Source organism: Pogoniulus pusillus, chromosome 10 (genome assembly GCF_015220805.1).
Source record: "Pogoniulus pusillus isolate bPogPus1 chromosome 10, bPogPus1.pri, whole genome shotgun sequence".
Classification (NCBI taxonomy): Eukaryota; Metazoa; Chordata; class Aves; order Piciformes; family Lybiidae; genus Pogoniulus; species Pogoniulus pusillus.
Genome location: NC_087273.1, coordinates 303,981 through 318,238, shown reverse-complemented (window position 1 = coordinate 318,238; position 14,258 = coordinate 303,981). Strand labels below are relative to the sequence as shown.

Here is a 14,258-nt window from a genome sequence, read left to right as displayed (position 1 = left end):
GTGTTTGTGACCATTAATAGAAGCCTATAGAATAGTTCTACACAGTAAAATAGATTTAATTCAAGAAAACAAGTTTCTGACAGCCTAAGTCTCAGAGTGCCCTCTTTTACCCTGCTCCACATTACTTATTCTGAGTGAGAAATGCCAGTTTTTTCTTAGAGAAAGCCAACATCCTTTTGTAGATTACTTAAGCCATCCACTGTCACCTAAAAAGAGTTTCTAGTCTCCTAGGAAAGTTATGAAGGCATATAACCAAATCTTTCCCACCTTTTCCCAACCAACAGATCAAACCAACCTCACATCCCCTACAAGAAAAATACAAGCTCCTAAGCCATACTTCCGCCTGTGTTCTTATACTTCTAACCCATCATGGTACAAGGGTGAAGTATATTGAGTACTTCACCTTAAAGATTAAGACACAGGAACTATCCTATCTAAGAGAAAATATTACTTCTAAATCCTGAGAAATAAACTGCCTCCTACATTTTGCAACATACTTTGTTAGCACACTGGCCTTCAGGACAACCTTCTCTTTATCACTTCACAGAAGGCCAGATGATCATACTGGACACAAGCAAACTGCTATCTTCACGGAAGCAAAAAGCACTACTGAAATCCAGGGTCTGTTTATTGTGTCATGGAAAGAGTGGTAAGATCTACATGAGAGCCCCTCAGGCTTTTGTGATCTCAAAAAGCAACAGCAAAGAGTTTTGTCTTGTCTCCTTTCCAGAGGAAAAGAGTGGTTATGCTATTTTTCAAGACATCCAAAGGAGAAAAGGCTTTTGTCTTAAACTTACCTTGAAATCCATCTTTAAAGCTGCTATAGCTCTGCCATCTAATTCCGACTATAGTAACCTTCTGACAAGTGCTCATCAGTCAATATTTGGTTGGAGTATCCAGTTTGATGCAAAGATTTCTCAAATTGTGACCAGTTCTGTGATTATTTTCACCGTATATGATGGTCAAGGTAAGATTTGTTGAGGTTTCAGTTGCAATCTTGACTGAAGTGGTTTCTGCCCTCACACTGTTTCTAGACACTTATTCTTGATACCTACTTATATAAACACAACTATTTGCTGGGCTAAACAGGAAAACAAAAGCCACATTTTGTCTTTTCTTTCAGAATTTACAGAATGTTTCGTACGCTGACGGTGTCACCTCCAGATACTTTCAAGAGACACCTAGCATGGAGAAAAAAGTCCACTGAGTCAATTAGCACATGAGCTCTCTTCCTCTTGTAGGCTGAACACAGCCAGCAGTTATTAGAGGCTATGTGTTAAGGCATAAGGTAAAGGGAACTGTATCCCAGGGATACAGCACTTTCTATTGTGTTTTGCTTTTTTGAACACTCTAAGCCGCCCTTAGCCACAAAGAGAGCAACTGCTTCAGCTGTACACCAGTGTAGCAACATGTCTCTGTGCAGTCTGCAGCTGATGTGTAAACTCGTTAAAAACCACACAGCAGTAGGTGGTGGAGAATCAGAGTTCTGAAAGAATTCACCACCAAAGGACACTTTCTTTGTGTTTTCCTATCGCTGGTTTTGTGGAAAGCCCTTCAGCTACCAAAGCAAACAACTGAATGATGTGAATTCAGACATGGAATGACTGTAAGGTCAGCATATGACCGCCAAGCATTCACGACTCCAAATTAAGAGCTATTAGCCTCTATCTGCTAATCCTTGGGTCACAAATGTACAGCCTGCTCCAAAGACATTAAAAATTCCTGAAATTTGCTTACACCCACTGCTTGGAAGATAGAAAGCTAACATTGCATGAAGTGATCAGATAAGTGAAAGGGGCAGTTCTCTTCTCCAACACCACAGCAGCAGTGCCATGTCGTTGAGTCACCTCTTCTGTTAATGAAGTCCACTATGATTTTAGAGCAAAATAAGCACCTTCTGATAAGACTTTTGTTTTCACAGATCCTAACATTTCACATCCAAACCAGGATTTTAATGGACAGTACGTAGTGGCAGCCTTAGTGATAAGTGCATTCAGAAGGTGTTACTGGTGTTCTCACACTACACACGAATTGGGACACACAAGTTTACATTTTGGCAGGATTACTTCAGTTCTTAAGGTATGGGAGACTATAAGTGTATCCTTTCCATTGTCTTCATATAATGAATAACATGTAAAAGGCTGCAACAGTCAAAGTCAATCTGTTGGTAAAATTATATAAAGGCTTTTACTGAGAATAAAATTCCCTTTCTTTTTTCCGGTCCAAAATTGACCTGTTAAAATTAACATTTACATTTCCCATATTGACTTTTTTAAAAGAAGATAGTTTAGGAATGAGTCTGTTGGGAGACTAAAGGAGTTGTCTTAATCTAGCTGACACCAGATCTCATGACAAACATCAAACCAAATATAGGAATCAAGATTTCAGGAAGATATGAAACAGAACTCATTTTTAGGTTCCTGGAGTAGGATCTCCATGTAATCACTGGAGACTCTAAAGATGCCTTCCATTTATCAATCTCTCACAAAGAGCAGCCAGAGAGGCCACAGACCTGCTCTGGCCACTCTTCTGATTCCTCAGTGTAGTTTCTCATTAGTTTGCTTGTGAAATTCTCTGCTTCTCTGCCTGTATCACAGCTTTCTGTCACTAAGCTCCATCTTTCACTATTCTTGTGCCATCACCTACTCTATCCTCTTTTCAGACAGTGATCTTTGGACTTGTTAAGTGGAACTTCATTGCAGTTCATAACTGGTCCCTGGCAAAGAGATTCTGGAGAGCACTTCAGTTGTTTTTTTTTCCTTATTTACTCTCTCACTTCTTCTAAACTGCATGATAAAAGAAGGATTAAAAAAAGTAGACTCTTTCAGTCAAAGATGTGAGATTAAGAAAGAAACATCCCTCCCTAGGAAACTCCATGGCTTACTCCAGGGAATGCCAATGGAACACACTCCTTACCTTCCCTCTGCATTGGGACTAACTCCTGCTAGGGAAGTGAGAAAAGTGACATGTAACAGAGGTGGCAGTCTGGCAGCCCACAGAGGGAGCCAGCTTGCTGGGCAGTTTTATCTGATCCTTGCTCACCATCTCTGGAGGTGTTTAAAAGGAGGCTAGATGAGGCACGTAGTGCCATGGTTTAGTTAATCAGAAGGTGTTAGGTGATAGGTTGGACTTGATGATCCTAGAGGTCTCTTCCAATCTGGTTAATTCCATGATTCTGTGTGATTCTAGCAGGCCTGCCCATCACCAGCTCAACCAAACTGGGGAGAATGGTGATATATGCTTCTGCAGCAGCAGCAAGGTGTGTAAATCAAAGCAAAAATCAGCAGTATTTATATCATCAGATGTAACATTGAGCTATCACTACTGTGTTGATCTAGCCAGAAATAAAACTGATCCCTGAGTATGTGGAGTTGACTCAAGTCAGCTCGCAGCAGCCTTCTATGTAACCACAGTATCGAAGCAGCAGATCACACCACATGTCAGCACACTGCTTGCACCCTGGCTACAGGGGCCTGCAGGTTGGTCGTACTGAGCTTAGCTGACATGTGCCATGGGAGGAGCCTCAACACGAAGCAAAATTTCCCATGGAGTGGTCAGCCATGGTCAGAAGAACAGAACAAGCACTTCTCATTACATGTGGGAGAGAAATGTCCATCCTCTGAAGATTTCATCTGAATCCTGCTGGCTTCTAAAACGGTTCTAAAGCACTAACGTGCACAGGGCAGGCCGGGCCAGAGTTCGCTAAGCACGTGTAATGCCAGAGGAGCACAGCCTGCCGCAAATCTGACAGTGCCTGGGGACTGCCTGCCCCGGCTTACACAAGCACTGGAGGCGAGATGCCTTTGGATGCAGCCTTGGAATGGATTGTAATCGTTCTGGTGTCTACACAGCCCGAGGGCAGGTGTGCTTCCATCAGTCTGAAGGGAGGATATTGACAGTGCAGACATCCAAGCCCACTGCAGTATGGCTAGTTCATGTCCTTTTACTGTCTCAAAGAAAGGCTTAGCAAATTAATTGGCTATAAATATCTGAATATGCAGCAAAATTTAACTCTTAGTTCACTTATATCAGTTTAGGCAAAATAACAATCTAATATTTAAAGAGTTTGCCTGTGATTGATTATGAAAGCAAAGAACACTCCAGCAGCAGCTCTCTGAGCATGCTCACACCATCTTCCATTCTTAATCCTCATTACAAAGTTTTTTTTCTGCCTCAGAAAGCAGATGGCAAAAGATAATGTCAGTAACAATTAGGAGGCTTCACTGCCCTTAAGGACTCTTCTGCTATACACTTGCAATAATCCTTTTGTCAGAAGTCTGGAGAGACAGGATCCTTTGCACTACTTTATTCTAGGGATACTGTTTGGGATATATCCCAGAGCACACAGGGGCTGTTTTGCTGGAGATTTAGTCCGTTGAACAATGGAGAGTGTTGTATTTTTTATTAATTAGAAGTGAAGGGATTATAAATGAAAAGTCCAACATTACTTTAGCTCTGTACCTCACAACACTTCAACCATTTGAGTTGCCTGATATTTTTAATCAACTTCCTCTAAACTACTTGCATGCTGCTGAACCTTTCATGGTTTTACGAGCCATGTCTAACTCTCACTAACTTGGACTAGATCCAAAGTTTCTTCTTAAACTGGGGCTTGGAGAAATTCTGCCTATTTGGACAAGGACAAACACAAGGAACCTCACAAGAGTAGATACAGTGCCACTATCTATGCCAGATTTTGTTTGCTTATGACCTATTTGAGTGTGTGACATTTTTTGCTATTATTAGTGTCTTTCATCTTCCTTTACAAGCTGTTGCTTTTTATTAACAACACTACCTAAGCAAAGTCCAGAGGAAATAAAACTTCATAATGAAAAGAAAAATGCTGATAGAGATTTCATATCATGAACCTGCTGGAGACACATTTTGAAACTTTAGTATTTAAGATAGACAAAGGAAAGTTACTTTTGGAGAGAATACAGGCTAGATTGGTTCTAGAGCCTTCTTTAGGTTACTTAAATATTAGCTTTCTGTAGAGATACTGTCCAATATCCTCCTGTCTGCTGTGCTCATTAGAGCTCCCCTTTGCCTACGCTATTGTGCCTCACATCTACTGGAGACACTATCAGATGAGGACTCTTTATTTCAGGCAAACTGGACCAAGTTAGACAGCTAAAACATGCTTTAACGAGTTAAATTAAACTGGAAAGGTTCAGGTGAGCACAAGTGTGAGACATTCCAGCTCAAGTGTATGTATTAACGTTCCTCCATTTCAATGGGAACCTTCGTGTTTTAAAAGCAGCACAATTCTTAGGAAAAAAATCCTGACAGTGAGGGTGGTGAGAGAGTGGAACAGGTTGCCCAGGGAGGTCACGGATGGCCACCCCTTGGAGGTGCTCAAGGTCTGGTTGCATGGGCCCCTGAGCAACCTGGTCTAGTGGAAAGTGCCCATGCCCATGGGAGGGGGGTTGGAACTGGATGAGCTTCCAAGTCCTTTCCAACCCAAAGCATTCTCTGATTATACAGTTTTAAATTGCAGAGTATGAGGTATCTGTAGCTATTAGGAAATGAAACAAGGAAATGAAAACTGGTCTTTTACCGCATTTGGTGACGCAGGGACTATATGCCTCACAAATTCTACTAAGGCGGGTCGGGAGATCAGCAAGTAAGTACTTAATGGTCTTTTGAACTAGCAAAGACTGAGAGTAACAATCACAACCCAAGATTTGGGTTTGCTTGAACTGCTTCCAAAAGAGAAACCGGGAAAGGAATTCACAGTCTTTGACTGCTGAAGGTTCGACCAACCATCTGACCACAGAAACCGACTGCCCAGCATATTTATTACTTGGGTGAGCATGACCTTGATTGTCAAAAGCCTGCATCTGTTTTGCTAAATACATTCTCCTGCTTGACTGACGGGCCAGAGTTTGGCCTCTCCTTAAACCAAAAGGGCTACACCTGAACTCCCAATTAAAGGGTAACAACTGGCAGATGTAAGGAATATCTAGTAAGGGGCTGATGCTGAGCAGATGGGCTAGGATGCAGCAACCTTTTCCATCAGTTTCCACCCAGAAGCACGTAATCCTCAGGAGCCTGACATTCCCACTTCCTCCAGCAGCAGTATAATACTCCCTGCAGAGTGCTGAGCTGCGGCTCTTGAACAGCAGAAACACAGCTAACTAGAGCTGGTCTTACTATACATGCCCATGCTGCTGACTGCTGTTCGATGAGACACCAGTTTTCATAGAGAAAATAGTGTGAGGAGCTCCCAATCAAAACCACGTTTCTTGCCGCACTGTGCTACAGCTAACTGTGCCGTTACTTGTGCCCAGTGCCACCACCAGTACAGCAACGGTGTACACCAGGTCTCTACAACAGTAAGCTGGGATGGAAGCAAGGCTTTTCCAGATCATCTCAGTGGTCTAGTTTTAGGTACAGCCTGACAAAGATACGGTGCTGCGGTGAGGGAGAGGAAGAAGAGATGTAGGACTTACTTTAGATACACTCCTGCAAGTTCTGTATGTTTTGGGACTCTGTTGTCAAGATTTTGCTTCCTGTAGAGCCAGAAAATCTGTTGTACAGGACTAAAGCACCACTGATTGTACACAGTGAAGTTTAAAATAGTTCTATTTATTACAGCAAGAAGCAGTGAGTACTGTTTCTGTCGTCAAACTCATATATTCCTCCAGGGCTTGCCATCACCACTGCACTGAGTGCAAGATCTGCTCCTTCCTACAACATGTTTTGTATTGCCTAAGGATCCAGTGCACTTGTATCAACTTCCAGTCCAAATGTGTTTCCTGTTGTTGCTCCTAATGTTCCTGAGCCTAATTACACACTCTGAAAAATATTACCTTGTAGCATAATTTAATTTTTTCTTTCATGCACAACTTCACATCTTTATGCTGTAAAATAGAGAATGTCACCTCCTGATGCATCTCCTCAGTGCTATTCATTATGATGTATGCTTTGATTATGCTTCCTTTTATTCTCTTCCTTTCCAGGAAGAAACCCTTTCCTCATACAAGAGTTCTTCCTACCTCCAGATCACTGTCAGAAGCTTGCTCTGTACCCCAGATGGTTTTGGCAACATTACTGTTCCTCGTCCCAGACCTTCAAATGGTGGAGCTTTGCCAGGGAAAAGCACTGAAAGCCAAACCTCAGCCAATTTGTTTTGCATCCTTCCACTTAGGGCACAGATGGCCATCTTTTCTCAACCCCTCCCCGACTGAAGACCACAATTCTCAGGCTGTTTCTCTACAGCTCCACGTATGCAAACGTTACCAAAGCCTCACTTTCTTTTGGAGCACTTGGGATGGCAATGTCTCTACGGTCTCACTCTATTACAATTACTTTAGAACAAGCTACTAATTAAATCCAAATTTAGCAGCCTGCTTTTACATACCATCTAAGAAGAAACTTTAGACAAGAGGGAAGCAAATCCAACACCACCACACCCTAGCAAGTCTCTCACCAGCAGGTGCTGCTGCATGGAAGTCCTGACCATCAGCACTTCTCACCTCAGAGGAAGAACAAGTTGCAGTTTCCCTGAAAAGCAACTTCCAGTCACAGACGGGGACTCAGTATGTCCAGTAAGAAACTGACATTGCTTTCCAACTTCTTTTTCTTCTTTACCTGTGCTACACTTGTGATGCAGTTTTTCCACGTTAATCCAAAATCTGAACACACTTCCACCACTATCCCACAAACACCAGTGACAGGCAGCGCCCAGGCACAGCACTCAGGGAACAGACAAACGAGAGGGGCGGATTTAGTGAACACCTGTTCAGTGGGGCAGTGGCTCCAGCACAATTGTTTCCCACTTCATTTCACACAGTGATAACTTTAATGTCCTCCAGAGCCTCGCTTTCAAGCACCAATTCTGCAACACTGAAAGAGCAGAAAGCAAATGTAATTGTTGAGAATGCTTCCAATTAATTTTTGGGGCCAATAGCAAGTGTCTTCCTTGATGTTTTTGAAACCGTACACGCTCAATCTGCCTTCTCATTTGGCTTTTTAGAATCTTCCCCAACTGCACATCATTCTCCTCCAGGTTTAATATTTATCTTAGCTAGGATAATTTCTCTTACTCTCCTAGAAAATCTGCATCTCTCTTCACTTTCTTAACATCCATAACTTTCATTTAGGCTTCATTTCCTTTCGACTCTTCTACACCCACTCTGGCTATTTTTTCACTACTTGCCCTCTTTTTCGTTTCATTTCACTCTCATTTAAACTAACAGTTTTGATTGTCTCCTGCTCACCTTCTTCAGTTTTAGACTTCTCCAGGCAGCCTGTACCAGGGCACCAGCACCTTCACAGTAAAGAATTTCTCCTTGTGTTGTCCCAGTTTTGTGTCTGCTGCCCCTCAGCTTATCACTGGTCACCACTGAAAAGTGACTGGGCCCTTCTTCTTGCCCTCACTCCTTAGCTACTGGTTAGCATTGATCAGTTCCACTCTCAGCCTCCTCTTCTCCAGGTTAAACAGCCCCAGATCCCTCAGGCTTTCCTCCTAAGAGAGATGTTCTATTCTCTGAATCAATCTCACAGTCCTCTGTTGGACTCTCTCCAGTACTTCCCTGCCTTTCTTGAACTGGGGAGCCCAGAACTGGACACAGTACTCCAGACTGGAGCCTCACTAGGGCAGAGCAGAGAGTAAGGAGAACCTCCCTTGACCCACACTCTTCTTAATGCACCCCAGGAGTTCACTGTCTCTTTTGGCCACAATGGCACCAGAAGTGTTAAATACTATCAAACTTCTACACACACAAAGTCCAGTATGCTAGCAGACAAGACCTTTCACACCCAGCCTGGCCAGAGAACGCTACTCCTGATATCTTTCTGGGACTAGAATGTTGTTTCTGAGACTTCTAGCAATGGAAATGTTTATTTTGCCTGACAAGAACCCTACCTCCTGCACTAGACTTTTTTTCATAGTCACAGCTTGAAAGTAACAGCAAGCAAATGCCATTTAGTGGTTTAGGATGCACTGCCAATAGTTATGTTTCAATATACAACTATTTAAGCGCATCACACATGTTCAGCATAGAAACAGAAGCATTTGCCAGGAAAAGCAGATTTACAGATTACTTTCCAGCTTACTCTTTTCTATTTTTAAGTGAAGAGAGTGATTTTTTTCCCGGAAATTAAAATGCTTGTAGAGTTAATAGCTAATCAGCCTTCCAGAGGACACTGTGTACCTCTTACATTCTATGTGTTGATAATTTCCAAAGAAAAGCCACCGGGAAACAGCGGTGAAAAGGGTGCAATACGAAAGGAAGGAGCACTTCTGCTGCACAGGTATTTCATAAATTATAGGACCATTTTGGTGGGAAAAGAACTTTGACATCATCCAGTCCAACCATTCTTTAATTCTGCCAAGGCTGGTCCTAAACAATGGCCCTCAGCACCACATCTCTGCCTCCAGGCATCGGGACTCAAACGCCTCCCTGGGGAGATTGGTCCAGTGTTTGAGAACCCTTTCAGGAAAGAAGCTTCTTCTAATAACCAACCTAAACCTCCCCTGGTGCAGCTTGAGCCCATTTCCTCTTGTCCTGTCTCTTGTTATTAGAGAAGAGACCAACCCCCACCCAGCTCCAACCTCTTTTCAGGGAGTTGTAGAGGGCCAGAAGGTCTTCCCTCAGCACCCTTTTCTCCAGGCTGAACAACCCCAGTGAAATAAACAGTTTCAAAGGACAGCTATTGAGACTCTTCTCTTTCGTCACCATGATCACAGTATCCTTCTTCTAGAGGAAACATGCCAAAGGAACCACATAGAAGAGTCAGAGCTGACTGAAGACTTCCCATTTTAGAGTCCTTTCTCCTCAGTTCTGCATTCAGACTTCTCTAAACATTTCAGATCAGCTTGGGCTGCCAGAAGCACATTCGCCACACAGTGCACACAGACCAAGCTGCACTCCAGCTTTTAAAACTACCTCTAATCCTGGCTTAATTAGAATTTCAAGTAGGTGCTGCACAGGTAACCAGTCCCATGTTGCTAGTTATCTGGGTTTCATCTTAGCTTTTTTCCTGCTCTCTGGTAGTTTTAATTTACTCAACAAGTAAGATACTACCAGCAACAATAACTAATAACCTAGGAATCTGTTACTGGTAGTCTGCATTTGGGAGCCCGAACTCATACAGTTCATACCCACAGGATTTTTCTGCAGCCCCTGATGTAACATCTTTGTAAATACATAGCTGTGGATCCAGGAAAAATGACTTTTCCAAGATGACACACAAAAAATCCAGTGCATTCCAAGTCACAAGCACTGCCTTAGTGCAGCTTCAATATCTTTGACCAACAGAAATAGTTTTACCTCTGCTATAGCTTTCGTTTAAGACTTCTGCATCCAAATAACACCTGAGCATCTATTTATTTATATTCTTCCCTTCTCAGGCAAAAGAAATAGGAATTACACTATCTGTCTCTGAGAAACACAGAAGACCCAAAAATAGTTGGGTATATTCTTTTTATCAGATACCAGATCAAGTTAACATTCTCCCCTTTGCTCAAGGACTAATGCCCAACTTTGAAATAAGAAAGTGAAGGATGCAGCAGGATGTTGCAGTTGGGATTTTTCTGGGTGTTTGGAGAGAGGAATTTTAGTTATCTAATTGAAAAGTTTGTGGGCTTTTAACTTTCATTCAGCTAGTGAGCCAGTAGGAATTCTTATTAGAGACACACATATGTATAAAGTGATGGAATTATACAAGAATTAAATTATTGTCAGCTGCACCTGCGTAAGCCCAGTTAGCACCTATTCTACAGCACTAAATATGATACAGAGTTTGAGAGGTATAGAATTAGATTTCAGAATGGTAAAACCCCAGCCCCTTCTTAGTGATGCCCTGATCAGTGATCCACTGATCTCTGCTGTTACAAAACGCTGTGCTCCCACAAACTAATAGAGAGTACCAGCTCTATGCAGAAGCAAACCCGGCACTTCACACCTCTTTACATTGCTTAAAGTGACATCTCGATGCTATCGTTCAGCTCATCATTCTGACATTCCAACAATCAAACCAGAGTTTTAGTTGTACACCATCCTGGTTTTTCTCTCAGAGCAAACGGGGAGGATGCCCAGTGCTCTGTTTTGATTAAAACACATACTTTCTAGACTTAAAAACTAGGTGAAGAATCACCTTTAAAGCATCTACCAGCCTGTCAATTAATGTTCTGAACCCCTGCTACTGACCCAGTACTGTACAAGCTGTTATTATGCACTGTCCTACATATCATCTGTTCCCCGTGCTGGTCTGTTCCAGACAGACAGACAGCTGCAACAGTATATCCCTGCTCAACTTGAGGACCATCTGACTTTAATTGTAGCACACAGCTTGATGTGGGACTGGTTATGAGAAGCCAAAGTATCACACTGTAATAATCTGGAAAAGCAGAAACCTGCCAACACGAGGCTGCAAGCAGGGGCTCAGGCTGTCTGTCTGGCTGACGGGCTGCAGGAAATATGATTAATGAGGAAGGTATAATGATATAAGGAACCCGATTAGCACCACAGAAAGGTCACAGATCAAAGTAGTATGCATTTCATGAGCTCCAATCGTTGTAGTAGATCTGTGAGCTTAAGGAGGTAAACGGAAATGCAAAGGTAAAAAGTAGCTCTCTGTGATGACTTACCAAATGAGCACTTAAAATGCTATAATCACTGTTCTGTCTGAAGCAGCAGGCAGTAAGGAAATATTAAGGGCATGTATCAGCCCGCGGCATGTTGTAGCCAGCCTTTTTCATAGTACCAGTGAGGAACGGAGCTTTAAGTGCTCTTCCTAAACACACCTCTTTGACTGAAAAATCAAACAATGGTGCTGGTATTCAATCCACTGAGTATGGACAACAAAAAGCAATCTAAGATCTGCATACGGTTTCCTCGCTTTTCTTTCACTGTAGAAGCAGCAGATTCCCAAGGGCACCATCCACCACCATCTAGGACCACCAGCACGACAAGGTTAACTGCGTCGCTCAGAAGCGGTGCATGGGATCCACTGGCTCAGAGGTTTACATTTAATACCACCAGACTGACCAAAACTCAGCATCTGCTACAGCATGAGGCTCAGGGACCTGCAGTGTCACCAAAAGGCATAGCATGCTTTAATAAATTCCATCTTATCACTGAGACTTGAAGATTGTACAAAGCCTGCAAAAGGGCTTCGCTTGATAGAATTCTAACTTACGGCAACTTCTGCTCGTTCCTTCAGCTGCCAGATCTGCTTCCACAGCACGGCTACCAAGGCAAGATTTCTGGCAAGACCTTTTGATTAAGCTTCAACAGTCACACTCACCAGTGAATAATTGAAAAAAAAAAGTACATGAGAAGGAAACATTTTTAGATAGCAAAGCTGATATTTACATGAGGAAAGGTGAGTGAAATGAAGGAAGTGACAAAAGAATTGTCATCTTCATCATAAGGAAGTTAATATACTGCTGGTTTCAGATCACTTTTGGAAATGAAAGTTTTGGAGCACTTCCCTCTGACTTGCTTTTCTTTTGGGATTTAACAAAACAGAGACGTGTTCGGTGCAGGCTGCATATGAAAAGGAGAAGAACTGAAATGCCGCAGACAGCAGGAGATAGCTACATCTTACCAGTCTGTTTATGCGAACAAATTCTTCTGGGGTTTTGGCCCATGGTGGAAGCTCAACATCAGATACAACTGTTCCATCATCCATCACTCCCAGATTGTAATTGTTGCTGTTGACAAATATCTCTGGGAGGTAATAGAATTCAGGAATCAACTCCTGTGGATAAATGAAAAACAATGCCACGTTATAAATCCTGTCAGAGGATGCTCTTTGTCATCTTCAACACAAACACAACTATTAGAATGGCATCGGGCAAGGAGAAGGTACAAAACCCTCCCACAGACAGTCCCGCTCCTCTAGGAGGGGGAAACTCCTCTCCTGTACTTTTTAACTTGTAAACCTTTAGATATGATTAATCTTTATCATGCTTTTAACATGACAAAGAATTAAGAGAAAAAAAGATCACATGACACCAAAGTCAGAACGCTGCTTTTGGTGGCATGTTATGTACAGAGAAAACTTACCAAACTCATGAACAACAGACAACCAAGAGTGCTAAGAAACTGGGAGAAAAGCTTCTTTCACCTTTTCATACAATCCACGCTTCCAAGTGCTAATGCACCACTGGCTGTCCATAGTTTGGGCACGAGCAGCACCACGTGTATTAATTACAAAGGCAGAAAACCACCCAGTTATGATCTTACTCTGACATAAAGGGTCAAAGAGACTCATGTTTAGGCTATTATCTAAGACTGCTAAATGAGCAGAAGTTCAAGGGGGCGGTAGTGAATTCTAAAATGCCTGGACTTCACAGTATCACAGTATCAACAAGGTTGGAAGAGACCTCACAGATCATCAATTCCAACCCTTTACCACAGAGCTCAAGGCCAGACCATGGCACCAAGTGCCACGTCCAATCCTGCCTTGAACAGCCCCAGGGACGGCGACTCCACCACCTCCCTGGGCAGCCCAATCCAATAGCTAATGACTCTCTCAGTCTCCAGAATCAAACACACAGTCAAAGCTGAATCAAGCCAGACCTCACCTACAGTGCTGCATCCAGCTCTGGAGCCCCCAGCACAAGAAGGACATGGAGCTGTTAGAGTGAGTCCAGAGGAGGCCACAAAAGTGATCTGGTGGCTGGAGCACCTCTGCTATGAAGACAGACTGAGGGCCTTGGGGTTGCTCAGCCCAGAGAGCAGAAAGCTCCAGGGAGACCTTAGAGCAGCCTTCCAGGCTTTGAAGGGGACTACAGGCAAGCTGGAGCAGAACTTCTGATGAGGCATGGCGAGACAGGACAACGGGTCACACTGGAAGAAGCTGGATTTAGATGGGACATCAGGAAGAATTTTTTCCAAATGAGGATGGTGAGGCACTGGCCCAGGTTGCCCAGAGAAGTTGTGGAGGCTCCAAGCCTGGAAGTGTTGAAAGCCAGGTTGGATAGGGTCTTAAGCAACCTGGGCTAGCAGACAGTGTCCCTTGTAACTCTAAGATCTTTCTGGTCCTTTTCAACCCAAAGCACTCTGTGATTGTCTATGAGTATTACTTTTACCTGGGATGGTCATTAACTCAGTCCCTTATCCAGTCTACAATTACAGATAATCCTGCATTATTTTGCATGAACGCAAGCAAAAAAGGAAGCATTTTAGATGTTTGCAAGGTCTGTGTATCTGCTGAGGGCCCTGTGAGGACCACCACTGCTCTAAACAAGTGTGCGCTACAGTCCTGTGCAGAACAGAACTGGGATGCCACACTCACAGAAT

At 43.0% G+C, this 14,258-nt stretch overlaps 1 protein-coding gene across 1 annotated transcript in view; it reads right to left on the bottom strand.

The window, feature by feature from the left end:
- LRBA (LPS responsive beige-like anchor protein) overlaps window positions 1-14,258 on the bottom strand; it is a 370,336-nt gene that overhangs the window by 77,789 nt on the left and 278,289 nt on the right. Inside the window, 1 exon segment of the mRNA XM_064149442.1 lies at window positions 12,559-12,711. Coding sequence (XP_064005512.1) covers window positions 12,559-12,711 — 153 coding nt within the window.